This window comes from Myripristis murdjan, chromosome 21 (assembly GCF_902150065.1).
Source record: "Myripristis murdjan chromosome 21, fMyrMur1.1, whole genome shotgun sequence".
NCBI lineage: Eukaryota > Metazoa > Chordata > Actinopteri > Holocentriformes > Holocentridae > Myripristis > Myripristis murdjan.
Genome location: NC_044000.1, coordinates 9,141,922 through 9,169,404, shown reverse-complemented (window position 1 = coordinate 9,169,404; position 27,483 = coordinate 9,141,922). Strand labels below are relative to the sequence as shown.

The 27,483-nt window shown below is 42.7% G+C and overlaps 5 protein-coding genes across 6 annotated transcripts; 3 read left to right on the top strand and 2 right to left on the bottom strand.

The window, feature by feature from the left end:
- The first annotated feature begins 23 nt into the window (after positions 1 to 23).
- Positions 24 to 4,290, top strand: ormdl1 (ORMDL sphingolipid biosynthesis regulator 1). The gene is made up of 4 exons (XM_030080178.1): positions 24 to 153; positions 1,758 to 1,937; positions 2,698 to 2,849; positions 3,303 to 4,290. The coding sequence occupies exons 2-4, from the start codon at positions 1,764 to 1,766 to the stop codon at positions 3,436 to 3,438; spliced, it is 462 nt and encodes a 153-aa protein (XP_029936038.1). The 5' UTR covers positions 24 to 153; positions 1,758 to 1,763; the 3' UTR covers positions 3,439 to 4,290.
- Positions 4,291 to 4,754: 464 nt separating this feature from the next.
- adat3 (adenosine deaminase tRNA specific 3) lies at positions 4,755 to 8,656 on the bottom strand. 2 transcript variants are annotated; one of them, XM_030080175.1, is made up of 2 exons: positions 8,528 to 8,656; positions 4,755 to 5,938 (listed from the first exon to the last, which is right to left on the bottom strand). In XM_030080175.1, the coding sequence occupies exons 1-2, from the start codon at positions 8,549 to 8,551 to the stop codon at positions 4,883 to 4,885; spliced, it is 1,080 nt and encodes a 359-aa protein (XP_029936035.1). In that variant the 5' UTR covers positions 8,552 to 8,656; the 3' UTR covers positions 4,755 to 4,882. The 2 variants fall into 2 exon arrangements, with proteins under 2 accessions (XP_029936035.1, XP_029936036.1); XM_030080176.1 differs by lacking the exon at positions 8,528 to 8,656 and adding an exon at positions 7,822 to 8,148.
- On the bottom strand, positions 6,775 to 7,824 carry alkbh6 (alkB homolog 6). The gene has a single exon (XM_030080177.1). The coding sequence runs from the start codon at positions 7,642 to 7,644 to the stop codon at positions 6,940 to 6,942; it is 705 nt and encodes a 234-aa protein (XP_029936037.1). The 5' UTR covers positions 7,645 to 7,824; the 3' UTR covers positions 6,775 to 6,939.
- A 75-nt stretch (positions 8,657 to 8,731) lies between the features above and the next one.
- osgepl1 (O-sialoglycoprotein endopeptidase-like 1) lies at positions 8,732 to 11,984 on the top strand. Its single transcript, XM_030080174.1, has 7 exons — positions 8,732 to 9,272; positions 9,569 to 9,956; positions 10,044 to 10,248; positions 10,728 to 10,876; positions 11,099 to 11,229; positions 11,399 to 11,470; positions 11,770 to 11,984. Exons 1-7 carry the CDS (start codon positions 9,067 to 9,069, stop codon positions 11,852 to 11,854), a joined length of 1,236 nt encoding a protein of 411 aa, XP_029936034.1. The 5' UTR covers positions 8,732 to 9,066; the 3' UTR covers positions 11,855 to 11,984.
- Positions 11,985 to 14,873: 2,889 nt separating this feature from the next.
- sympk (symplekin) lies at positions 14,874 to 27,455 on the top strand. The gene is made up of 27 exons (XM_030081055.1): positions 14,874 to 15,039; positions 15,381 to 15,525; positions 16,161 to 16,226; positions 16,432 to 16,485; positions 16,669 to 16,742; positions 16,858 to 16,984; positions 17,328 to 17,577; positions 18,138 to 18,308; positions 18,701 to 18,940; positions 19,328 to 19,479; positions 19,576 to 19,726; positions 19,836 to 20,058; positions 20,162 to 20,312; positions 20,670 to 20,905; positions 21,419 to 21,500; positions 21,588 to 21,701; positions 21,827 to 21,974; positions 22,364 to 22,524; positions 22,729 to 22,837; positions 22,957 to 23,057; positions 23,423 to 23,513; positions 23,985 to 24,086; positions 24,449 to 24,636; positions 25,235 to 25,411; positions 25,665 to 25,754; positions 26,330 to 26,518; positions 27,042 to 27,455. Exons 2-27 carry the CDS (start codon positions 15,457 to 15,459, stop codon positions 27,210 to 27,212), a joined length of 3,687 nt encoding a protein of 1,228 aa, XP_029936915.1. The 5' UTR covers positions 14,874 to 15,039; positions 15,381 to 15,456; the 3' UTR covers positions 27,213 to 27,455.
- Positions 27,456 to 27,483: the final 28 nt, after the last annotated feature.

Below are 27,483 nucleotides of genomic sequence, written 5' to 3'. Positions count from 1 at the left end.
GGGCTGGGAACGTCACGAATCCACGTCCACTTCCGGCCAGGTCAGTCGGCGACGTGCTGCCTACGTCCACAAGCCACGCACATCAACAAGGAGATAGCATTTCTTTGTAGCGGTCCGCTCTGAAAAACACGTCTATTGCTCGCAGCTACTTCAGTAAGTATTCAGCTCCGGGTTGCGCGACTTTTATTTTGCGCTAATAACGTCAGACGTAGTTTTGCGTATTTAGCCAGTGTTGCCCAACTTGGTGTGAGGGTAGATAGTGGTGATTTGGCTCGGACTATGTCCTGAAAACGAAAACATTCCTGGGGACGCCCCGTGTTTACATAGTTAGCAAGGTGAACAAGACGGCACAACTAACCCCCAGCAGCTGATTTACGTGACTTCACCCAGCCTCAGTCGGGTTCAGCAGCTTGATAGCATTTTGTTGGACTAGAGCCATGGCAGTTTGACATGGCTACGCCAATTTGTCAGCAAATACACGAAGCCTCTTGGTTTTGGGGAGCTTGCTAGCCAGTGATAGAACAATATGGTGTTATTAGTATTAGGGTTAGGGTTAGGGTTATTATTAGGTTAGTTTTCTCCTTTACTGTCTAACAGCCAGTGGTGTTGCATCTGTCTGCAAAGCCATAAACCTGCTACAGAGCATATGGCCACATGAGCATGACATGTTATCAGTATTATCAGCAACAGTATATCTGACCTCTGTTGCAACTTTGAATGACTATCAAGTTCAATTAAGATGTTACAGAATATATTGTAGCTCTGATCCCTTTCAGTGGGCATGTGACTCAATTTAAAAATAGTTTTCATTTAACTTTTGTACTGAAAATCATAGCTTGAAATGATGCCTATTATGTCAGACAGTCTTGGCAGCAGCTGTGTCATTATGAGAAGTAAGCCAAACCAAATGCTGAATGTCTTCTCTGACTGATAAATGTGTCTGCCTATTATGCTGAATTTGTTTTCCGTTCCTACATGCTGTTAGGCTGCTAAAATAGTGAAATTATCAGCTGGATTCTGGACTCAGCTTCTGTGGGTTGGAAATTAAAAAAGAAACGGTCATCGGTGCCTTTAATGATTGCAACCCTTGCATGGTTTCTTGAAGCCAGTCTGGCAGCTGAAAGTGTGCCAGAGGGCAAAGTTGAACAAGATTGCACAACTTGTTTTTATGCTATCAGCGTTGGATCTGCAGTTAGGGCAGAGTTCATTAGTGCCACTGCTGGTAGTTGCATTTGTTTCTTAAAAAAATTAAATATGACACACAGAAAATAGAAAACGGTGCACCATTGCAACTAACATTCAAAGAAGGGACAGTCATTTGCAAATATTTGCACAGGATATGCCTCTACATTTCTTTGGTTTGCTCCTGAAGTTTAGCATGGTTGTAGGATTCAGTGTCTGTTGAATAGAGAGTTTAAAGCAATGTGTTGCTTTGGTACTTGAGGTTTTTTGACTGGCTGATTACCAGCATTATCTGATATCACCTGCCCCTGGAGTATGTTCACCACCAGTAGTCTGGCTTTAACTCAGTCTTATGCAGTTCTTGCAAATGGGTATTATTTATTTAATTACTTATTAATTCAGTTACATAGAACAAATGGTGTGGTTGATTGAAGTGCAATTTTCAGATGTCTTGAAGCCAATGTTGAAGGTTGACTGCTCAGTGACCCAAAGAGTTAAGTTGCAAAAACTATTAAACCAAAGTGAAATGTGTGTGTGTTTCTTTTTTTAATATGAATAATTTTTTTTCTCCTCAGACCAAAATGAATGTGGGTGTGGCACATAGTGAGGTGAACCCGAACACGCGGGTCATGAACAGTCGAGGCATCTGGCTGACCTACGCTCTCGGTGTTGGAATGCTTCACATCGTGCTCCTGAGCATCCCCTTCTTCAGCGTGCCCGTGGTGTGGACGCTCACCAACGTCATACACAATTTTGTAAGTTACCTTGTCACAATATCTGCTCACTGACCGTCCTGCACCAGACTAATGCCAAATCCTTTTTAAGATAATTACTATTTGAATTGTAAATATTTCAAAGTCTATGAGACTGGAGGACAGGCAATAAGTAATCTGGACCACACAAATTGGAATGAGTGGTTTGCTAGGGGTTAAGGCGTGATAAACCACCCATGTTTACAATGATTAGTTCCATTTCTTCACAGGTCTTAATAATCACTGCCCAAATAAACTCATACGTCAGTAATTATGAATGCTTAGCCAGCGTGCCAGAACAAATCACCTGGTGTCCAGTTCCCACTGCTGAGTCTTTGTTTTGCTGTGACTGCTTGATTTTCATTGTGCTCTATTTCTGGGAAGCTCTCCTTGTGACAGCCTGACTGGTGACCCATTATGATGATTTCCTCGCTCCACAACATGCCGGCAGACAAGACTAGCCTTTCATTGTTCTATGCATGGCCTCAGATATAGAAACGAGGTCAATGTGAATGATATCATTTACTGGCCCAGGCTCGCAGCAGTTAGTAAAGACTGTATCACAGCAATATGGAAGGCTATTAACGTTAACAGCCAAGTGTGCTAGGTTAATTATAGCCTATTGTTTTCCACACAATGTGCTGATTATGCCTTGGCTGCGTGTCAGTGTTGTGAATTCTCATTTGTTTTCTACTTTGCTTTCTGTACGTGATGATGACGGATGTTAGACTTCAGACTAATCACTGAATTGTCGTCCTCGCAGGGGATGTATGTTTTCATGCATGCGGTGAAAGGCACTCCCTTCGAGACCCCCGACCAAGGAAAAGCCAGACTCCTTACACATTGGGAACAGCTCGACTACGGCGTGCAGTTCACATCTTCTAGAAAGTTCTTCACCATCTCCCCAATCATTCTGTATGTACTGAAAATATAATGGTTTTCATTTTTCCCTTATATTTGACAGTCGGTTCAGGATTTTGCTGTTTTTTGGATACGTGCTACAGGTATATTGTAGCCATGAGAAAAAGAAAACACTGTAATCCTGCAACAGGGAAACAGCTTCTAGGGCATTAGCAACAACTGTGATTATGCAAGTTCATTCAAGCATTTAATCAAGCTAAACTGAGGCCTCCAGGGCATTCAATTTGACTACCCAAAAAAATCCCAAAATTCATTGACTGACAAATCTTGATGGAAATTGCGTTGTGTCACGGAATTTTAAAAGCAGAAATTTGTTGTTACCCTGCACTGGCTGTCGATGTTGATTGTACATCACAATGAAAACTAGGCATGTACAGTATATGTGACTTTACTGCCCATTGCTGATTTTACAGAGATTTTAATGAACCTCTTTGTTTTGCTCTGCAGATATTTCCTGGCAAGTTTCTACACAAAGTACGACACGACACACTTTGTCATAAACACTGCCTCGCTGTTGAGCGTGCTGATCCCCAAGCTGCCACAGCTACACGGCGTGAGAATCTTCGGCATCAACAAATACTAAGCTGAGTGTTATAAAGTGCTGTGCCTCATAGCAAGATTAGTTAACCCCTGTAATCTGTACCACCAATGTGTGTACTAAGCTGTTTTGTACAATTTGTGTAATTGTCACTGTTGTCGTTTAGATATCAGGTTCAAGGTGAGAAGCTTAAAAAAAAAAAAGTAGATTTGTAGAGGACGGGATGCCATATGCATTACTAACTTAAGTGAATATTTAAAAAAAAAAAAAAATCCTTTGTTTTTTGGGTCTGCATAGACCTGGGCTGGCCCAGGTTTCAGCAGTGACACTTTTGGTTGTTTGGTTGTGTTTTGTTTGCCCTTACTTCACACAGTGACACAAAGACTGAGCACGAGTCACAGTTTATAGCCACAATGATGTCCTAAATGTATTTTTAAAGATGTTTTCTTCCTAAGCGTAGGAGCCTGTGGCTCATTGTTTATTGGTACACTCTCATTTTGTGATGGGTGTCAATCTTATTCATGCTGAGTGAAGAATGAAATCATACCTTTTATTTGCACGATTTCCTTGGTATGTGAATCATTTCTCATTGTAACTCAATCAGATAGGGCAAGCATTTTTCATTGTACAGTTTTTTTGTGAATGTTATGTCTTGTATGTTTTTTTTTTCAAGTCTTCTATGTAGAAATGGAGACATCTATTGTTGCCAGATTAAGTGTTTACTGAGGCAGGTCTACAGTGTGTCTATTACTATGTACTTATATTCATGTAGCTGCTTTGTTTCGATTGACCTTTTGCTATCAACAAGGCAGCTAGTCCTGTTTTGTTTGACCATAATTCATAGTAATCTTGAGCCCCTCTGTTCCTAACCTCATTAAAACATTTTGTGCCCTCAAAGTGTCGCATCTCTTATGTGCACATAGCCCAGTTCCCAATGCTCATGGCATTTTCCAAGAAGCAAAAATGGAATTTGAAATCTCTCTGGAAACACTAGAGGATTTTACAAATGGGCAGCAAACACTGATGTGCCAGAATGTATGAAACATGAACTGAATTACATGTTGTATTTCACCCATTGTTTACACATTTAATGGACTTTTCCCCACAGTAAGCCCAAGTGTAGTGAAAATCACAGTTTACACCTAAAAGGTTTTTTTTTTTTTTTTAAACATTACCAAACCTGGCATTTTTAGGTCATAGAAGCACTCTTGCTTAATCATGAAAAGTCTGGGGCATGGTGTGAACTTTGTCATTTAGAGAAGGCTTATGTTATTTTGTCACTTCTACTCAATATGCTATCAATGCAATAACTAAATACAAGACCAAAGTTTTTTTGTAACATGTAATAATCGATGAAATAAATGAAAAAGTAGTTTATTCCTGCAGAAAAACTTGATAACATCCCAAAATTGTCCTGCTCGTGATAAACAGGTCCTCTGACCAAATTAAAAAAATACACTAAAAACACTAGCTTTTATTATCAACTACCCTATTTTAATTTCCTGATGTACTCCAGTCCATTAAGATGTTCACACTGTTTACTCAAGACTCCCCTGAAAACCTCAAAGCGATGGTTCAGATCTTTCTGTGTGTGGATTTTATATTTGGTCCCCAAGGCCCCGTCAGCAGAGGAGGTCCCGTAGAAGACACGGCCTATGCGGGAGTGCACCAGCGCCATGGCGCACATGACGCAAGGTTCTCGGGTCACATAGAGATCGTACCCGGTGCATATATATGGTTGAACAGCCTCGTTTTGTGAGGTTTCTGTTGTGGAATTGGAGGTGGGCAACGCAAACTGGCAAGCAGGGTATTTGTCAAAAGAGTAGGCGCCGCCGCCCTGCCCCTTTGCCACGAGGTCGATGGAGACCATGACCGCATGATAGAGCGGATGATCGCCTCGGCAGTCGTGAGCCACTGCAATGACTTTCTCTAGTTTTGGGTCGACCACCACAGCGCCGATGGCCTCCATCCCGCTCTCTTTCCCTGCTCTGGCGGCGGCCACAGCGGACAACATGTACTCTTGCATCCTGGCTTTCTGAGGCGGGCTGAACAGCTCTCCTCTCAGGGCAAAGGTCACCTGCTTGTCTTCGTGGAAGGAGGTGGGCCAGTGCTTGCTGGCCAGCTCAAACTGGGGTCTGGTCAGAGGAGGGCAAGCAGGGACCTTCACCACAAAGGGCTCCCCCAATCCATCATGTCTGACTCTGTCTGAGGGCAACAAAGAATCAACACTGATCGCCTCCTCACTGTCGATGTGTGGCGCATCGCTGACGAGGCACACAACAGCCTCCAGAGGGTGAGGGCTGTCCGGCTTGCAGGCCCGCACCCTCTTGATGTGCTGAAGGCCAGGCAGGGGGTACAGGGAACTGAGCTCCCTGACCAGACGAGAAGTCTCCTTTTTGTTGGTGATGGGCACAGCAATCGCCTCGATCAGCTCGGCCTCCTGCGACTGCTCATCGGACAGTACGGGATAAGCAGCCCAGGAGTCACTGTCACATTCTGAGCTTCTCCTGCGTTTTGACTGTGGCTCCATGTCCTCAGCGGCCTCCTGTTGATTGAAATAAAGTTAGCACACTTTCAAAGCACATAGTAACAATGCCTTTCGTTTATGTTGGATTAAATGTAGAAAACAGCACCTTTTACCCAACAGACCGCTGCTGTTTTAATGGTTTTTTATTTAATTTGTTGTACATTTCATAGGAAGGTCCATTCAAGGCTGCACAGTGAACTTGTAATGAATCCCACACGCCTGCTTAATATGACATCATGATGTATTTTAGGTTTCTCATGCCACCTTTTTTCAGTCATGAATCATGGTTCAGGACATTTTTTTGAATGGCACATCAAGCTCCTGGGTTTTATTCTCTTATATGGACCATATTAACTGTGCAAGGTGTAGATTAGGACTGAATTATATGAACATATGAATATATTAATTAAGATATATGAATATTTCAAAAGGCAACTATATGGATGATTTCAAATTTAGGGTTCAGACAGTAACTGGTCTGTTCTGATCAAAAACATATTTTATTAAGTAATTGAATTTTCCACATCCTTTTGATATTATTACGCTGTTTCTTGAAGAATGCTTAATTTTCACTGTTGCTACACTTAAAATTTCAATTAAGTGTGGACACATAGTCATATCGTATATCACTATCATCAAGATAGCTGGCAAAAGTATTAAGGTATAAAATTTTGTCCATATCATGCAGCCATGGTGTAGATTACTAGTAATAACCATTAAGTGAACTATCAGTGCACACAGCAGCAAGATCAATAACATGTGATCTAAGTTGTACAGTCTCTCTTTGATAAGGTCCAGAAAAAACACTGCAGTTCAGGTAATGATGCATCAATGAGACTATGCCAACAGCCAGCTGAGCAGAAACCGAACCGTTTAATGCAGACATGATATATTCTCAATGCAGCCGACATGTGACGGCCATCATCACAGAGCCAATGGAAGCTGCTGTTTGCACACATCATGTGATTACAGAACATGTTACAGCTCTACAGTCCTACAAGGCAAATTCTTTTTTTTTTTCATTTCCTCCCCAGGATGAGCTTTGCCTTCATGACTTTTGGCACATGCCGTATGGTGAGAGACACTCTGGTGCCCCGGGGCAGCGTCTCCCCGGGCAGGGCCCCAGCAGAGGACAGGTTCACCACTCTGTCCGTCAGTGTGTCCTGGCTGCAGGGCTGGATGCCGTGCAGGAGGTGCTGGTACATTTCATCCTGCAGGATCAGAAGACTCCGTGGTTTCAGCAGCAGGGAGAGGAGGTAGCGGCTCTCCTCTGTCTGCGGGCCCGCCGCCCCCTGGCTGCTGATGGGCCGGTAGAAGTCGAGGAGGGTGTGAGAGCCCAGGCTGATGGTGGTGACAGTAGGGTGGTATAGAGGACCATCCTCATGCGGCATGATCCCCTCTCCCTGTTTATACTCATTCACCAACACATGATTGGCCGTTTTGCCACTGAAGGCACCAAGAGAGGAAATTCTCTCACAGTACTTCTCAAGCCAGTCAGGAATCTTCTCTGCCAGCATCCCTTTAGGATGGGGCAGTCCTCCCCAGTTCTGCAGCCTCCTGCCTGATAACTGAGTCCATTTAGTTCTGGGTGACTGATATACCTGTTGTAAAAGGTACGCCTCCTCCTCCTCTGATATAAAATCTGGAATGTAAAACACAGTTGGCGGGGCTTCTTTCACCACAAACTGGCGCAATTCCTCCAAAATACTCGCCGGGTGCTGCATGCCTCCTTCTCAAAAGCCAACATAAAACTCCAGGTGGTGGATCAGGTGCCTCTTTGAAGTTTGCTAACGCTGGCTAAGCTACCTCTCTGCTGGATGGAGGGCTAACTAAAAAAAAAAAAAGTGCCACCGAGAAACTGCACCACTGTAATTTTCTGCAACCAAGTACAAAGTGCTCACAGTTTTTAAGGTCTGCGATCCAAAGTTTCTCACTGAATATCCCGTCAACAGTGAAGACGACAGGCTTTCTGTTAGCAGCAGGATCTTTCACGCCATCATCCGCGGCAGTCCCTCCCCCACGTGACCCTCCACATCACCGCACTTCCTTTTTTTGTTTGCTTCCTTGTTGGCAACATAACGTGGTGCACTTCACACACATCCGCCACGAGACAGACGAGCAGTTTGGCTCTTCATTTTCATACGAACACACTAAAAAGGACTCACTACAAGTTCCCTGACACGTTTGAGATTAGCACTGGTTTCTGATTTGCTGCTGTAATCACAGGAACCCATGGTGCCTTCACGTACTCATAAAATAGCTCATATTTCTGCGATCCAGCATGATAAATACCACCTGTCGCGCGTTGTAGTGCATTTGGTTGGAAATATTACAATAATGGACCAGACTCTATGACAAAAGTAGTTTTCAACTAATAATGAAGCAACATACAATATGCCCACACCACTGGCAAAACTGAGAGAGACGTTCAATTGCTCTACATGTGGAAATCCGACATCTATGACAGACTTGAAGGCAACATGCGGTTGAGCACTGTGGAAACTGGATTACAAGACGCGCAACAGCGCCACATACTGTACAATAAAGGTCACATCGCTGAAGAGCTACTAATTGGTACAGACTACATGTGAAATGTTAAAACCGCACCTTTTTCACGTTGTGTAGAGACATCAGTGCTTAAATGAATATATCACCGAAAATCCAGGCAACTGCTTGACTCCATGTTTACTTGAGTGTGCACCTGCCTAAGACTTCCCCCAAAACAAAGGATCGATTTTTTTTTTACCTATGCCCTTTTTTCATTATTGATTCGTCGACTTTTTTGCAGTTCAGAAATGTAAACACTGAAACAACTATTTTAAAATTATTTTTCACGAAACGTTTCTCGTCTTTTATTATGCCTAATCTACTATAGCCCTCTTGTGTCGGCGAGTTGTTTCTGTACGAAATTATTTACGTGTGACACAGCGAGAAAACGCAACATTCAAAGTAACCTTCTCCTTTCTGCTGGCAGCTCCAAGGGCTTATTAGGTTCCCTGTTGCTGGTTTATTGATGTGAAGCTCTGTGTGACGCTATGTGTTAGTATATTTGTCTCGGTCGTGCTTATTGGTAGAAATGCGAGATACCTTCACAAGGAACTGAGCACTTCAAGTTTTCAGGTGTGGTTATCCTGAGCTACCCCACCATGTTGCCTTCAAGAGCTGTAGTTGTGCGGAAGCTGCCACAGCTCCCACACCGGCTTTGGTGCACTTCAGCTTTTGGAAGCGGCGCCTGCTCCAGGCTGGTTTTAGGCATCGAGACGAGCTGTGATGACACGGGAGCTGCTGTGCTGGATGAGACAGGTGCCATCCTGGGGGAATCTCTGCACTCCCAAAAGGAGGTGCATCTGAGGTGAGTCACTGTGTTGCATTCACTTGTCGGGTCATTCTTTAGGGCAGGGGTGTCAAACTCGTGCCATGGAGGGCCAAGAGGCTGCAGGTTTTCATTCCAACCAAAAACACCACCAAATGATTTCACTGATCACCCTACCTCCAAACAGAGAGGCAGGACTAATCAGTGAAATCACCTGGTGGAGTTTTCGGTTGGAATGAAAACCTGCAGCCTCTTGGCCCTCCATGGCACGAGTTTGACACCTGTGCTTTAGGGGATTGTCTGACATTTCCGTTTGGCACGCTTGGATGTTGCAGGAGCGGCGGCATCATCCCGACAGTGGCACAGCAGCTCCACAAAGAGCACATAGCCCGGGTGGTGCAGGAGGCTATGGACAGGAGCGGCGTGAGCCCCCGTCAGCTGTCGGCCGTGGCCACCACAGTGAAGCCGGGCCTGGCTCTGAGCTTGGGCATCGGTCTGAAGTTCAGTTTGGAGTTTGTGAGACACCACAACAAGCCCTTCATCCCCATCCATCACATGGAAGCCCACGCCTTGACCGTCAGGATGCTGCAGCCGGTCGCCTTCCCCTTCCTGGTCCTGCTCATCTCTGGTGGTCACTCACTTCTGGCCGTGGCCCGAGGGGTCAGCGATTTCCTGCTGCTGGGTCAAACCCTGGATGAAGCTCCAGGGGACACATTGGATAAAGTGAGGGCTTTTACACTTTAAAAGCAGCTGTCGTTGCACTTGTCCGGTTGTGATGTTCGACTGAATCTGTTTCTTTTTAATTTCCAGGTGGCCAGACGTTTGTCCCTCCTGAAACACCCTCACTGCTCCACGTTGAGCGGTGGACAAGCCATAGAGCATCTGGCAAAAGAGGGCGATCGGAGCAAGTTCCCTTTCAGGACGCCCATGGGGCAAAATTATGACTGTGACTTCTCTTTTGCCGGCCTGCGGAATCAGGTTACCATGACAATAATGAAAAAAGAGACCGAGGAAGGTAAGAGGACATGGAAGTCAGTGAGGAAGACATTTGCTGTATACCCACCAGTGATTCTTAACATGTGAGTTAAACCCATAGAAACTGAAGAAGGCCTGCAAAGTCTCATGCTGAATCTACCCATTCAATTTCTTTTTTTTTTTTTTTAGAATAAAAACGAAGGCCTTATATTACAGACAGTAGACACTAATTGAGCTCTCAGGAGTGGGGTTGGTTCAACCCACTGATGTCTTTGGATGAGTAAGACACATTGAAATACCCAGTGAAAAATGTTTTGAACACAAAAAAAGGAAAAAGAATGAAAGAAAAGGCGATAAATTCAATACAAATTCAGAGAGCCTTTGCAGTGAAAAAGCTGGTACTGGTTGCACATTGCTTCAATCTTCAAATCATCTCCATCCTGCTTACTGGTCATGTTAGATGAGTTAGACTCCTCTTTAAAATGTATCTAAAGCAATTTTTTTTTTGTTCCTCTGCAGGTATAGAGCAAGGGAGCCTGCTGTCCTGTGTGAATGACATCGCAGCTGCCACACAGCACGCGGTGGCCGCTCACCTTGCAAAGCGCACACATCGAGCCATCTTGTTCTGCAAAGCAAAAGGCCTTCTACCTGCATGCAGTCCCACCTTGGTGAGTGTGTATCTTGAAAATGTCCCTTTGTGCCATCACAGCCAGCGAGACTTGATTAGCAACGGCATGCATTAACCTTTTTTTTTTTTTTTTTTTACAACTTCTATGTCCAGTAAATCTCACCTTAAACTTGCAAACTCATGCTTGTTTATGCCGCTGAACCATTTTAACTTTACATTTGAAGCTTTCATCAGACACTCACTCTCTCTCTCTCTCTGGCAGGTGGTGTCTGGTGGAGTTGCCAGTAATCAGTACATCCGAAAGGCACTGGCGATCATCACGGAGGCGACTGGTGTAAATCTGCTTTGTCCTCCAGCCAAGTTCTGTACTGACAATGGAGTGATGATTGCATGGTGAGTTTATTGAAACATAATTGGTAAAACAAAAACAAAAAAACAAACAAAAAAAAGTTTTGACAGTGAATCAGATTTGGAGATTTGACTGACTTTGGAATCTTACTCTTTTGAGACGAGCATGTTTTTTTGTTCTTTGTTTTGAGTTTTGTTGTTGTTTTGCCCGCAGGAATGGTGTTGAGCGACTGAGAGAAGGGACGGGGATACTGCCTCATAACGTGGACGTAAGCTATGAACCAAAGTAAGTCAAAACTGAGCAGAACTGAGTGATTTGCATCGCCCGACCATCTTACTATTCTGAACTGGCTTCCATAGATAACAGATGAGGAAAAACATCATGTGTTTTTGCAGAAATACTATTTGATTTTGCCATCTCCAGCATTATTCTTAGAGGAGTTTTTAACCTCCGCCACAAATTATAGAAGCCATTTCAGAGGAAGGCATTCTGATGTGTGTAAATATACCATGCAGTGGTCAATGCAATGGTGTGATGAATCTGTGAGTAAATCAGCATTGGTTCACATGAGTCATGTGTTGCAGGGCTCCCTTGGGTGTTGACATCACAGCAGAGGTGAAGGCGGCAGCGATCAAGGTGCCATCGGTCAGGCTGAAGATAACCAGCTAACACACGACTGTTTTTGCAAAAAAAGTTTTGTTGGTGATGGTTTCTCCCATTTGAGTGTATGCATATTTGTGAACTACTGTACATTTTGCAGATATTTATTATTATTATTAAATCTTTTTCATACATCCTGGCAGAGTATTTTTTTTTTTTTCATCCTAATGTGATTTTTAATCTCATTTCAGTAAAGATCCATACACATAGTTTCAGTACCTGAGCCCATCCCTGATTTACTATTCAGTAAAGTATTTGAAGCTGCCTGTCTGGTCAGTATGCCAAACCAAGGCTCTTCAGGCTGGGCTGGGAGAGACAGTACTCATGATTTGGTTCATTGTTGGGTCAAAATCACCATGAGTGTCATTTTGGTGAAGCACTACACCAGCTTTACATTTCCTCCAGATTTATTGGGGCAAGATGTTACACCATATAGCTGTAGAACAATTTATTTGATTGTGCAAGTTTTAATAATTGGTTTTCATATAATTTTTTATCGCTTGTTTTTATTTTGTTTTATTGTTGGAATCTATTTTTTGTCTGTGTTTAGTTTAATCCTGCTATGTGAACCACTTTGGGCTTTATGTTTGCATGATAGGTGTTGTATTAATAAGGCCAAGTTGAGTTGAGTTTGGAACAGTTTGTAGCAGTGGATTTTCTATAAAACATGAGCCAGAAAATGCCAGATTTTGTTCCCGACGCCATTCTGCCAGCAGGTGGCAGCATGACTTGGTGTTGTGGATGAAGAGGTGGCGGCAGCGAGGAGCATGTGTCTGCAGACCCGGAGACTGCAGATTCAGGCCCGCAGTTTTGGGACCCGCAGTTCTAGGCCCCTCGCAGCGACACCTACTGGACTGGACCCGCAGTACAGGACCCGCAGTTCTACGCCCCTCGTTTTTCCGCGACAGCGACACCTACTGGTCTGGACGACTGTAAAACTGCACCGCGGTACTGGACCTGCAGTTCTAGGCCCCTCGTTTTTCCGCGACAGCGCCACCTATTTCATCGGAGACAAGTAATGACAGACGATCGGAATGCAAGGATTCAACGTGGAGTCAAGTTATGGAATGGCCTTAGTGATGATTTAAAATTGTGTAGCTCTCTGTTGAGGTTCAAAAAAATATTGAAAAGTAGAATAATTAAGCGTTACAATGTAAACTGACTGGAATGTGAAATTAACCCTTGTATACCCTAAGGAAAAGTTCCGAATCCCACCCTTTGACCCAAAAATGGTCAAGCATCTACCCTTTCATAAAATTATGATTTTTTTAAATCAATTTTTCCAGGGTTTTTCGTTCCATTCTATTTATTAAAATGTTTTTAATTATTTTAACTCATTACTTAATCAAATATTAACCCTTTACATGCCTGTTTGTATCATATACTACTAATTAAAATGTGTGGACAAAAACATATACTGAAACTGACAACATACTAACAGGTAATGAGATTATTTTACTATTATTATCCCAGTGTGACATGGGTTGCCCATCACCCACAATATTAACTTTGGTGCTTTATTTATTTATTTATTTATTTATTTATTTATTGCGAGAAATGAAGTGGCTGTTCGCTGCTTTCAGAGCTGGTGTGAGGAGAAGAAAGAGACTGTTGATTTTCACCCGATCTCAGCGTCTGTGTTGCTTGGCAACCATTCTGCCCACTTTCTTGCTGGATTGCACGCTATTGCTTGGTGGAAGAGTAAATACTTCTCAATTTAAGCAATAAGCCCCGAGAAGCAGTGGGTTACAGTGATTTCACAACGGCTGAGGAGCGTTTTGCCGTTGTAAAATCACTGTAACCCACTGCTTCAAGGGACTTATTGCTTTTATAAAACGGTTACCCTCCATATAGCCCATAAAATAATCACACAAGAAAAAAAAAAAAAATCAATAATTTATTGGTAATAATGCCACAATAAAATTGAGAACTACTCATTCTTCCACCAAGCAAGATAGAGTGGACAGAACGGTTGCCAAGCAACACAGACGCTAAGATAGCTTGAAAAAGCGGCATATATACCAGCAGTTAAATTATCAACAACGAACGTCAAATTGATTTTGCCAGGCCTAGGCCTACAACATAATGTTTATCTGGTGCGTGTGCATATCTCCGAGACGGCTCTGATTCCAATGAACAAGCCAATAATGACATCCATATCCTTATTTATGCTGTTTAATTGGCATTGTAGTAAACTGTCAAACAACTCCGTACAGTTGTATAGCAACTACAAAGCAACTGCAGAGAAAAATGTCTGGCTACGCTCATGAAAAAAAACCGTTAGAATCACCAGATCCCTGGCCTGTTTCCCTGGCTTGTCCATGCGCGTGCACGCAAGACAGTGCATGCACGCATATGTGCGTGCACGCACGGCTTTGCATGAGTGTGCCTGTACACATAAGAGCAATGAAAAAAAGTCAGGGGAATCACACAGGCTCCTGTTCCTGCTCCTGTTGTGCATATGCGTGCATGCGAAAACATATTGAGGTGTAACAAACCTTTAATCAGTTGTTAGTATGTAGTATTTTGGTGTGATAAACGTTAAACCAGTGCAGTATTGGGGTACAATAAACATTTAAACTGTTAGAATTGAAGGTGGAATAAACCTTCAAAGCTTCTCCTTTACTGATCCCCGAGGGAAATTCTTGCAGTTTTGCAGTCATCCAGTAGGTGGCGCTGTCGCGGAAAAACGAGAGGCCTAGAACTGCGGGTCCTGTACTGCGGGTCCAGTCCAGTAGGTGGCGCTCTCCTTTACTGATCCCCGAGGGAAATTCTTGCAGTTTTGCAGTCATCCAGTAGGTGGCGCTGTTGCGGAAAAAACGAGGGGCCTAGAACTGCGGGTCCTGTACTGCGGGTCCAGTCCAGTAGGTGGCGCTGCGAGGGGCCTAGAACTGCGGGTCCTGTACTGCGGGTCCAGTCCAGTAGGTGTCGCTGTGAGGGGCCTAGAACTGCGGGTCTCAAAACTGCGGGCCTGAATCTGCAGTCTCTGGGTCTGCAGACATATACTATTGGCGGCAGCAGAAGAAGAAGAAAAGGAGGAACCGCTCTTTGGTCAAGTTAAACATGGCTGCCTTCTTGAGCAGGACAGTTGTGCTCGGTTAACACCTAAAAGCTGCAGTGTTAGTCCCTCCGCCACCACAATCCACATGTACTGAAGTCCACTACGACGAGCAGAAGAGTTTGACTAGCCATAGGTATAGTAAACATCTCATTACAGCGTTAGTTTGGACGGAGCTCCCAGACTGAATCATGTTTTAGTTAAAGCTACGGTTAGCTCCTTCGCTAGCGCGCTAGCTGAGCACAGGTGTTTCTTTATTATAATAGCTGCGTCACTGTCACTAAAGTTTATTTTTAATGAATGTAGTTCGCTGTGTTATGTGATATGATAGGAGAGCAAGCAAGCTGACGGTTTAACGCAGTAACAACACTGAACTGCACTTGCCAATACATGCTAACATTGTCAAGTTAGCATTTGTGCGCAGTAGTGCATTATTGTGATGTTACAGTGTTTTTACAAGGCATGTGTCATTTCCAGGTTGTTTGGGTTTTCTGGGAGGTTAAAGACAATGTTATCAAGGTAGTGGAGGAGGTCCAGGAGCCGCAGCAGCAGCATGGAGGCGCAGTTCTCCGCAGACGGGGATGATACTCCCCATGCCATCGACATGACCACCAGCGAGAAGGTAGAAGCTGCTGTCCCCGCAACACTGAGCCTGAGAGACTTGCTCAACATCAAACTGTATAACATAAGAGATATTTTTAACCAGCACTGTGTCCAATCTGCTATAGTGAGGGCAGTACAGGTTTCACAAGATTGGTAGTGAAAGAAAGTAGATCCTTGTGCATCGTTTACCAGGGCTGGGATGATGTGCTTATTCTTATGCTGATTCTTACTTATGCAGAAATACACCACTTTGCAATAGGCCAAATTAATACATTTGTACTGCATTGTCATTATTGTTTTACCCCAAACTGCATGGGGTGAGCATAAGGTACACATGACTGCAAAGAGAGCCGTGGCTGCCCAGAGAACCCATTTTCATTCAGATACTTAGAGGTCAGTGGTCAAGGGACCCCCCTCCAAAAAATGCCAGTTTTTCCCTCACCAAAATTAAGTCTAAATTTGGAGTGATATTTATTCCCCACAGGGATCTTCACAGTCTCTACTCTTACAGAGCTGTTTGGCCTTATTGTTGAACATTTAAACAGGTCACAGGAGAGCAAGATTCTGTCACTCTTTATGTAATTTATGTTTATGTAGCTCATGCTGTGTGTGATTTTTTATTTTTTTTTCTTTTTTTTTTTTTTCCCTCAACAGGTGGTGGATCTTCTGAATCAGGCCGCTCTGATACCCACAGATGAAAAACTAACGGTTCTCAAACAGGTTTGTTATCTGCTTTCGCCAAGTCTGGTTTTCTGTCTTCTCTGTTGTGAGATCTAGAAGGGAATGATGATTTAAGAAGTAGTCATGAAATTAATTTTAGCTGAAGTTTTAATCACTGCTGTTTGAAAAGCTAATGTTTTTGCCTCATATACAGATCGGTTTGGTAGAGGACTATAATTAATAAACGTCCTTGTACTATTTTTAGGTCCAAGAGCTTATCATCAACAAAGATCCCTCGCTACTTGACAATTTCTTGGATGTAAGTAAGCTTTTTTTTCTATGTCAACCAACTACATACATCTCATTTGGCCTGAAACACATGAGGAAATTAAATATGTTACATTGTCCAAGCTGTATTCAGTATAAAGTTGCTGAACATTTTAATGTGATAAAATTCTAATCCATAAAGCCTCCTCATTCCCCTCTCTTATTTGTCTTATAGGAAATGATAGCCTTTCAGACAGACAAGTCTGTGGAGGTGAAAAAGTTTGTCATTGGTTTCATAGAGGAAGCATGGTGGGTCATCAGACGGTCACTGCTCTCTCTTCCCTGTCATATAATTTTACATTTCTAATTGGTGAAAGAAAATGTACTTGTTTCTCAAGCTTTCTATTTTTCATGTCCTCTCCAGTAAAAGGGATAATGAGCTGCTTCTCAGACTGATTGCCAACCTGAACATGTTGCTGAAGGATGAAAGCGTTAACGTGGTGAAGAAAGCCATCCTCACGCTCACTCAGCTTTACAAAGTTACTCTACAGGTACATAACACGGTCAAAACTACTGGCTTCATTTATGAGTGGACCTCAAATAACAAACATGCATAATTTTTTTTATCAAATCCTAGCCAAAATTAAGACTTAAGAAATTGAGAAAATCCCAGAATTAAAGATTACCTACATTTCCCAATTATTTTGTCTTCATATATGGATTTTTTTTCTTTAAAAAAAATACATGCAATAAATCTAATCTCAGTTATTTTTATCATATTCTTTGATAAGATTAAACAAATTCAACATCTACATGCTGACTTTTCAAATCGTGTGTGTGGTTTTCACCCATGTGATTTCATTTATTAACTTGTATTGGCCTCTTTCTTGCCAGTGGTTGGTGCGCTCCAAAGTGGTATCAGAGATGCAGGAGGCATGCTGGGATATGGTGACCCAGATGAAAGGGGATGTTCTGGCCTTGTTGGACTCTGAAAATGATGGCGTGCGCACTCATGCCATCAAGTTCACAGAGTCGCTCATCATCACTCTGTCACCACGGACACAAGACTCTGATATCCCCAAGAGACAAGAGGGGGACATCAGCTTGGACAAAATACCCAAAGATCACACCTACATCCGCTATGGTGAGTGGGTTTATGTTCACTCTGTTCCCTCAGTGGGCCGTGATCAGAGGCTGTAGGGCTGTATCAGAGGAATCATTTCTTTACTGCTCCCCTGTTTACTGATTTCATTTGCAGAAATGAAAATTTAATGATATCTTAAAATCACTTAATTAGGCAAATGTATATTAATTTGCACATGATGCTGAAACCTGTGGCTCTGGGAAGGCTGCACAGATTTTATTTATTCACACTGATATTGAGACTTCCACGAACATTTTTTTTGATCAATTTATCTTTCAAAGTAAACAAAATATTTTTTGAAATATGAGTGGCAACTGGATATTTAAGATGGGTTATTTTATGAACTGGAACGATAAAATGTTTTGTCTTTTACCCAATCAGGGTGTAAGATTTTATAAGAACAAGCAGAGAATGATATTTAGGGCAGAGGTATGACAACATAAATTCATTTTCCTCTTTTTCACTGCCTAACTATGTTCAAGCAGATCTATCAGTACATGTTGATGATGAAGTGCTTCCCTCTGTGAGTAGAGCCTCTGTGTTATGATGTGACTCCACAGATGTTCTGTGTGAGGAGGGAAAGGCTGCACTGGAAAAGCTGCTGAAGTTCATGGTCCACCCAGCCATTTCTAGCATCAACCTCACCACAGCACTGGGCTCCTTGGCCACCATCGCCCGGCAGAGGCCCATGTTCATGTCAGAGGTGGTGCAGGCGTATGAGACGCTGCATGGTACGTGAGACTGAGGCCGTCTTCTCTGAGGTCTCATTCAGTTCAAGTCCCTGACCAGTTTGAGTCTTTTGAGTTAGTCCACTGTTTAGGGATGCGTTTACAAACATACAAAAAAGAAAAGACCCCATTAACACTGAACTTACACCAAGTGTGGTTTCATGCTCTTTGTTGAATGTGAGTTCACATGATGACTAGGAGGTTAAAGGTTAAGGACAAAACTGACATGAAAATTTGAGTCAGCCATTGACTGGATTCAAGGTTGTCATTTGTAATGGAGCTTTAATCCAAAGCAAGTCAGGAGTCCCACACTCACACAGCATCTTAAAATGTGTAAGTTATTTCATAAAGATTCACTGGACAGTGTTTGAAATTTTGCATTTGTGCTCGTTCAGCAAACCTGCCTCCCACCCTGGCCAAGTCCCAGGTCAGCAGCGTGCGAAAGAATCTGAAGCTGCACCTGGTGGCGGTTCTCAAGCACCCCTGCAGCCTGGAGTTCCAGGGTCAAATCAGCACCCTGCTTCTGGACTTGGGGATGCCCCAGACTGAGATAACCCGCTCTACACCAGCGCCGCGTGAGCAGCGCAAAAGACCTCGCCACGAACAGTACACAGAGGGCAAAAAGCTCAAGATGGGTTAGTATGATGATATCACATTCTGATTCATAAGTAGGAGATCAAATTTATACACACATCTAGAATGTATGGGAACAAATGCCCTACAATGTGAAAATTTGGCAACTTCCAGGTATTGATGAATTTGGATATTTCACAAAAATGTGGGAAAGTAATGAAAAATATTGCAGTGCTGTCGTAATACATTTCCAAGTACACACATTTAGTGGTTTTAGACCCCTGTCATCTAATTTTTAACTATAGCGGGGATATGTTATATTTAGTGTAAATTACATTGAACACCAAAATCATCAAGTCAAGAAATAAAGGTCCAGAGAAAATGTGGAATTTTGAAATTCTCTGCATAAAGTAAGTAAATTTTAACTGCATTTGTTTCTCTGTGTTCAGAGCCCACCCTGATGGAAGATGACGAAGACAAAGAGGAGCCAGCTCCACTTTCAGTCACTAAGCCATCGGCTGTGCCGGTAGCACAGTCCGCTATTGACCTCACAGCGGAGTTCCTGCACCCACTGCTCACCCCTGAGAATGTGGCCAACCTGGTGAGATGGACTAGCTTTTTTCCCCCTACATTTCTCATGGTCACCCCAGTAGTATAACCATTTGGCTCACATCTCTGATGCCGTCTCGTCATTCAGGTGCTAATCAGCATGGTGTATCTGCCAGACGCCATGCCAGCATCTTTCCAGGCCACATACACACCGGTGGAGTCGGCGGGCACTGATGCCCAAATCAAACATTTGGCCAGGCTGATGGCCACACAGATGACAGCTGCTGGGATTGGTCCAGGTTAGTAGCAGAGCTTATCGAGCTCAAAAAGATGTGAAAGGTTTGTACAGTGTGGTGTTTGCCTCTTTTTTTGTATTTACAACACATTAAAAAAATGTTATTCTCTCAGGGCTTGAGCAGTGCAGAGCTCGAGAAGAAGACGCCGGCAAAGAGGAAGGCATCGATGAGGACTCTGGCGCCAAGGACCTGCTCATCAAGCGCAAAGTGCCAGCAGTGATGCTGGGCCAGGCGATCTCTGTGGTAGGAGGTTATACAGAGAAGGCTCAGCCTGTCGAGGCTGCTCCGCTTGTCAAGAGGCTCCCTGAGCCCATTCTCCCCTCCACACAAACCAAGTGAGTACAAAGGTCAGGCAAATGGGAACACTCTGGTTAACTCAGAGTTAACCAGACTTTATCTACCCCACTTATCACCCTACTTGATTTCTCTCTTCTCTAGAATGGCGGGGACAAGTGGGAGGAAAAAAGTGTTTCGTTTGCCAGATGTCATCCAGCCTTTGTCAGACAACCAGATTGAAAAGTTAACCTCTCTGGCAGTCAAACGCATCCTGCGTTCAGAGAAGGCTATTGCCCAGAGCGGCATGTCACATGTAAGTAAACTAAAGCACAACACATGACTATCCAAAATCCAAAATGGCGTAACCGTTGATTCAGAAGTGCATTGTGAGGTATCTTAATTGCAAGTGTTTAAGAGTGATAAATGCTCTTGTCTTGCACTAGAACTGCATCAGAAAAATAAACCTCATTATAATATCCATTATTTTGTCATTGCCCCTGCTCTAAATATTCTTGCATCTGAATGGAGTTATGCCCTGATTCGCACTTTGAATTCATTAAAGGTGGAGCTAGTTAAATATATAATCCTACCCATAACATTTATTTGTATAGACCATTTTAAAAAAGACTTCTTCTTCTTACAGTAACAATGTTTTATATGTGTGTCACAGGTCCGTGTTAAACTCCTGTCCCGGCTGGTGACGCAGTTTGAGGGGATGATGAAAGAGGACGTGCTGGATTTCATTCTGGAGGACATAAGGACGAGGAGCGACCTGGCGTTTGCTCTCCTCTACCAGGAGTATAACACCTACCTCAGCCAGCTGCCCACGGGGCTGCTGGACAACTACGAGCACTGTCTCTACACGCTGCTGTCGGGCCTGCAGGAGAAGCCGGAGCAGAGGGATGGGTGAGACACTTGGGATCCTTTTCCTCACACTCCCTCGAGGGCACAGTCTTAAGCTTTATGAGTAAACAAACAGCAGTAAGAACTGTAATGGTGTAATGGTACATATTTATTACAACTCTATTTGTTTGGGTTTATTTGTTGTAAATGTTTGAATTGTTACATTTTAGATAATTTCAAGGTTTGTTGATGTAAGAAAATTCAGTTACAAATAGATGACAGGATTAGGATGAAGATAATCACTATATTTTAATGCCATGTCTTCTTTCAAAACCTCTCTCAAATGTTAGATGGACAGGTTTGTCACTGAAATTATCAAGTGGACAATCACCACTCTCTGTGTTTTCTGCACAGTCAAACAAACCCTGTACTGCAGACTCCAGGCATGAAATTCAGCCTTGGCTCTACTGATTTTCATATTCAGAGGTTTTGATAGGACTGACCTTAGAAGGAATGGCAGTTTATGTAACACACGAAACAGAGTGCTACTTGGTGTTAACTTTGCATGTCTTCCAGGCTTTTCACGAAGCTGGTACTGGAGGCTCCCATAATCACAGAATCAGCGTTGGAAGTAATACGACGTTACTGTGAGGATGAGGTAAACAACAGGATAAAATTGTGTGTCCTGTAGAGATTGGTCATAACACTTGTTTAACTCACTGTTGTGTTTTAACCTGTGTTTCAGTCTCGCGTGTATTTGGGCATGACTACTCTGAAGGAACTTATCATCAAACGTCCCTCAAGGCAGTTTCAGTATCTCCATGTGCTGCTGGACCTTAGCTCGCACGAAAAAGAGAAGGTGATATATCACTCATCTGTACCCCCAAATGTTAGATATAAATGGGAAGTATTCATACTCAGGGTTAGCTGAATTGACTATCTGTGATTCTTTTACATTTCAATCATTGTGTGTTTTATTTTCAGGTGCGCACCACTGCCTTGGCTTTTCTGAAGCGTATGTACGAGAAGGACCAGCTCAGGGACTACATCGAGAAGTTTGCCCTCAACTACATGCAGCTTCTGGTCCATCCCAACCCACCGTCTCTGCTGTTTGGCGCCGACAAAGACACAGGTGTGACTTTTATATATGTTTTATATATTTATGGTCAGGGCCTTGACAGAGGAACACCCTCACCCTCACTGTCAAACACCTAAAAATCCCACTCTGACCAAAAGCGACATTGCTATCAGCAAGGAACCTGTCATTTTGGGAGCATCATATTGTCCTACTAAGGTTAATTCTTACAATTTAAGCTAACATTAAGGGCTTGATATCATGATTCCAAAAATGTTGGAATTTAGCTCCACGGGCAAGTAAGTCATTTAGCCATTTCAAATTATTTCCCTCATGGATTTCCTCCCTCCTTTCTAAATCTCAGGATTTAAACTAGCAGCCTCCCAGTCAGAAGTTCACCTCTCTGATCCTAAGTCACTGTGTATCTGTGTTGTCTGTTGACACAGAGGTGGCTGCTCCCTGGACTGAGGAGACAGTGCGACAGTGTCTGTTCCTCTACCTGTCTCTCCTGCCTCTGAACCACCGGCTGGTACACGAGCTGGCGTCTGTCTACACTGAGGCCATCGCTGACATCAAACGCAGCGTGCTTCGAGTCATAGAGCAGCCTGTAAGTCATCCTTACCATGAGTCTAACTTTACTCTGTCACATGCACCCTCATCTCACCTCACCTGTAATCCTTCATCAGATTGTAAAATCTGTAATTGCTGGGATTGAGAGAGACTTGATCATGCTCACAAAATCTTGAATGCACTTGCTAAGATGCTTTCGTGATTTATTGTCACTGTGTTAATGAGTTCTCCTCTTTTATAGATTCGTGGGATGGGCATGAACTCTCCTGACTTGCTACTTTTGGTTGAAAACTGCCCTAAAGGCGCAGAGACTTTAGTCACTCGCTGCCTGCACATTCTGACAGATAAAGGTAAAATAAAAGTGGTTTGTCTTTCATTTTGGTTTTCACAACTGTACTCATTCACTTCACCTGGAGCTAAAATATAAATTCTAAAATAAAAACTCCTCTCCTCTCCTCTCTCCTCTAAGTGCCTCCATCTCCAGAGCTGGTGGAGAGAGTGCGAGACCTTTACCACAAACGAGTGCCAGATGTTCGTTTCCTAATCCCTGTCATAAATGGGCTAGAAAAGGTAATTTTCTTAAACCTATTTCAGCAGTCCAGTAAACCTTTTACATGTAGTGCATTTCCATGGAGACAGAACTATATAATCTTGTTAAGGTCTTATTTGGAATAGGCTACTGTCTTCATTACACAGAATATTCTGAATTTGATAGTCCAGATGTAGAGATGGCAAAACCCATCAGAAAATACAGCATGATTACATGCATCAGTATCTCAACTAATCTTGGTGCATCACAGTTATCATTTACTGGCTTCATAATCACAATAACAGCTTATCCATGTTATGGTACATATAGTTAACCTGATTCAACTTAAACAGAAGATTAACAGGTTACTGTTTGTTGTAATGTGCTGCTATTTTTTCTCTCTCAGAAAGAGGTCATCCTGGCTCTCCCCAAGCTGATCAAGCTCAATCCTATAGTAGTGAAGGAGGTGTTCAACCGCCTCCTGGGCACTCAGCACAGTAAGACTCATTCATATCTTCCACATATGTCCACATATCTTTCCACAGTTGTATTTTTTTCTTGTACTGTATGGATCCCCAGATAGCACTGACAACTCACTTGCATTTGAATAAAAAAAATTCCCCTATGCCCCCAGTGGGAGAAGATTTTATCTGTGAATCAGAGTTAGCAGCCACATCAGAGCCACACGTGGCTCTGATGTGGCCTTGGGGAAACATATGATCAGAGTAGTCCATTTTATAATAGGTTTCTTATTTCCCATTGTTAGCTCCCTGTATAATTATGATGTGACTCTATTTACCTTTTGTCACTGTTGAAACTTTTGTCAGTAAAACCTTGAGTGTAGTTGAGGGAGCTCATGTGTTCTTAAGGAGCCACCAGTAAAATAAGTAATGACTTAATGTCAGTCTTATTCATTCGTTTTTGCGTCAGTTTAGATGGAAACTGCATTTTTGTGTTTTCTCTTTCAGGTGAGGGAAGTTCATCAGTCTCCCCTCTCACCCCAGGAGAGCTGCTCATTGCTTTACACAACATAGACTCAACCAAATGTGACATGAAGTCAATTATTAAAGGTTAGTAAACCTCCTCTAAAACAGAATGTGTTCTTCTCACTGTTTCTCTTAGACGGCTCAGACAATATTTCTGAGCATCACTGATTTCCCAAAGCTAGAAACATGAGAGGCTCTAATCCTAAGCATCTCTCTTTGTGGTGTATATTTTTTGCATTAACGATTGCCATGTCTAGTATAGCGCACATATTAGCACTGTCTAACTTTTATATGCCAGCAATGAAAGGAACAACAACAAGAAATGACTAAATCTCTCAGTGAAATTAACAGCAAAGCCGCTTGAAACAGTTCTTGACAAATCAGTGATGACTTGTTAGGAACGTCTGTCGGCATCATAGCTGATACTGATTGTGTCTGTGCTGCAGCTACCAACCTGTGCTTTGCGGAGAAGAACGTGTACACATCGGAGGTGCTGGCAGTGGTCATGCAGCAGCTGATGGAGCAGAGTCCGCTCCCCATGCTGCTGATGCGAACCGTCATCCAGTCCCTCACCATGTATCCCCGTCTGGGAGGCTTCGTCATGAACATCCTGTCCCGCCTCATCGTCAAACAGGTCAGCGTCTAACTGGAATCCCACATTTATAGTTTCAGTCTTGGACATCTTGAAAAAGTCTAGAAATTTCGTTTATTTTTGTCCTTTCCAAGCCTGGCAAAGTTGGGGAATGTAATATCCTAGAAAATATGGAAATGTTAGAAACTTTCTTTTTGTACCAGGTCAAATGTTTTGCTCTTATTTGATCTCATAACTTTAAACAAATAAATGAAATAAGTCACAAATGTACGAATACTGTCTGCAGCTACTATAGTTAATAATTATAATGCTAATAATGAATAACTTAATTATTAAAGCTCTTTTTTTAAGTGTTTAAACATTAAAATAAAAGCAAGCATCATTCTCATAAATTAAAACCAGTAAAAACAGGAAGGCTTTACATCAGTTATCAAGTGCCAAGTGAGAGTTGTTTGCAACTGAGGCCTGAGGTAATTCAAATCAACAAGCCAGTAAAACAAAATTAGAACATTTGAACTAAAGCTAAGAAATATCGATCACAGGTGGAAAAGCCATTGAATATGATGAATACAAAAGTGTAGAAATCTAGTACATCTTTTTCTAGAGGTTTAGGATGAAATTTTCTTTTGTTCTTACGCAGGTGTGGAAGTATCCCAAGGTGTGGGAGGGGTTTGTCAAGTGCTGCCAGAGAACCAAGCCTCAGTCGTACAGCGTGCTGCTGCAGCTGCCGCCCGCTCAGCTGACCAGCGTGTTTGAACGCTGCCCGGAGATGAGGGAGCCTCTCCTGCAGCATGTCCACTCCTTCACGCCTCATCAGGTAACAGCTGTATCCTGTCTTGCTGGCTTGATGATGCTGACCGAGTACAACAATAACACCTGAGAGGCATTTTTTATAGTGATTATGAGTAGGCATGTCAGGATACTACAGGTTTGGTTGATGTCAATACCACTGCAATTCCACGATTCAGGAGTTTTCTAGTTTTCCTGTGCTGCAGTACTAACTTCTAAAATCTGTTCTGCTGCTTCTCTTGTAATTCTCTTATTGAAAATCCACCTCTTCTCTGTTACAGCAAGCCCACATACCTGCCTCCATCATGTCAGTGCTGGAAGCCAATAAAAAACCAGAGCCGAAGCCTGTGGAGCCTGTCGTGGAGAGAGAGGTAACAGATGACTTTAGTGGTGTCCAGTTCAGAAGGCTGACTCACAAAACATCTCCTGGCAACATGTCTTTCCTAATTAAACATATAAATAAACATATTATATCAGTGACATTAGTTTCTCCAATCTCTAATCAAGTAAAATTTTATTTACTGCCCTGCACAATTCTTTCAACATGAAGCTACGTGTTCTTTACACAATGTGGGGGGAAAAAACAAAAAACACTTGAGTATAAAATATAAACAATTTGTCTTGGCATTTTTTTTTTCTGTAAAATTGAAATTGAAGACTGCAGATATTACACAAGTTATATTTTGTCTGGTTGTAGAGTTTGTGTTTTGCAAGAGGTGTTAACTTGATGGCAAGGTGGGGAGACAGCCAAGATAATAAAAGTACTCAACAACTCAACAAGATATAGGAGGCAGTGTGTTTTCAATCCTTGCTTGCTAATTTTATGTTCCCTGTGTTTCATAATCACATGTGGATTTAGCTGACTACATGGCATAACATGAAAAAAAGAAAAACACTGAGCTGTTCATTATTAATTTTGTTTCTCTGTCCTCCTTTTGCCTTTTAGCCTGAACCAGTAGCCACATCAGCTGCCCCTGCTGTTGCAGAGACTCCTCCTGTGACAGCTGTGACACTGAAAGAGACGGAGCTGCCAGTCCAACAGCAGCCAGCCAGCATGACGGAGGAGGAGGAGCTCATGGAGCAAGAGGAATCTGAACCAGTGAGACAGGAGGAAACTGTTCACGCTGTTTCTGAGGTAAAACTGAGCTACAGTTTGCCCTCTTAGGCAATGCCAGTGATTATTTGTCATCATACAATTAGGTCCATAAGTATTTGGACAGTGACATAATATTTTAAATTTTTCCCCTATACATCACCACAGTGGATTTGAAATGGTGCAATCAAGATGTGATTGAAGTCCAGACTTTCAGCTTTAATTTAAGGGGTTTAACAAAAATATGGCATGAACCTTTTAGGAATTAGACCCAGTTTTGTACATTGTCACCTCATTTCCAGAGGCACAAAAGTAATTGGACAAACTATACATAACACACACAACTGTGCCACTGTCGAAATACTTATGGACCTAACAGTATTTGTGATCGTATTAAGTGAACCACTGAATACAATGGAATGCATTTATCCAAAGTTTACCGTGAGTCTATACATTTTCAAATGGGACTTAAACCTCTAATCTGGCAGTGTTAGTGCAGTGTGCTATATACTGAGTCAGACAGGATCACAAAATTACTCTTATCAAACTTTATGACTGTGTTCAGGTGGAGTTATCAAGAGCGGAGAAGACTCCGTCACCTCAGGCAGAAACAACCGAGGAACCAATGGAAGCATCTCAGCCTGAAACTTCAGACGTCAAGGAGCCAGAAAAAGATGTTCCCGAGGACAACATGGCAGAGCCTGATGCTGGAAGCGGCAGTGAAAATGCTGAATGACTCTGCTCAAGACGAAAGCACTCAAAATAAATGAACAGTTATTACTCTGCAGACACCACACACGTTTTACAAAGTTTCTTGTCAAGCTAACTGCTCTGTGTTGTTTTTGTATTTGTAGAAAATAATAGGTTAATGTATTTTGGAAAAAAAGGAACGTAAAATTGTGTGTGAAAGCATTACATATGCCTTCACGTCATTAAGCCGGCAAATCAATAAACTAAACAGCTTTATTGTCTTGTTTAATTCTTGTTGATTCTGTTGCTCTTCTATG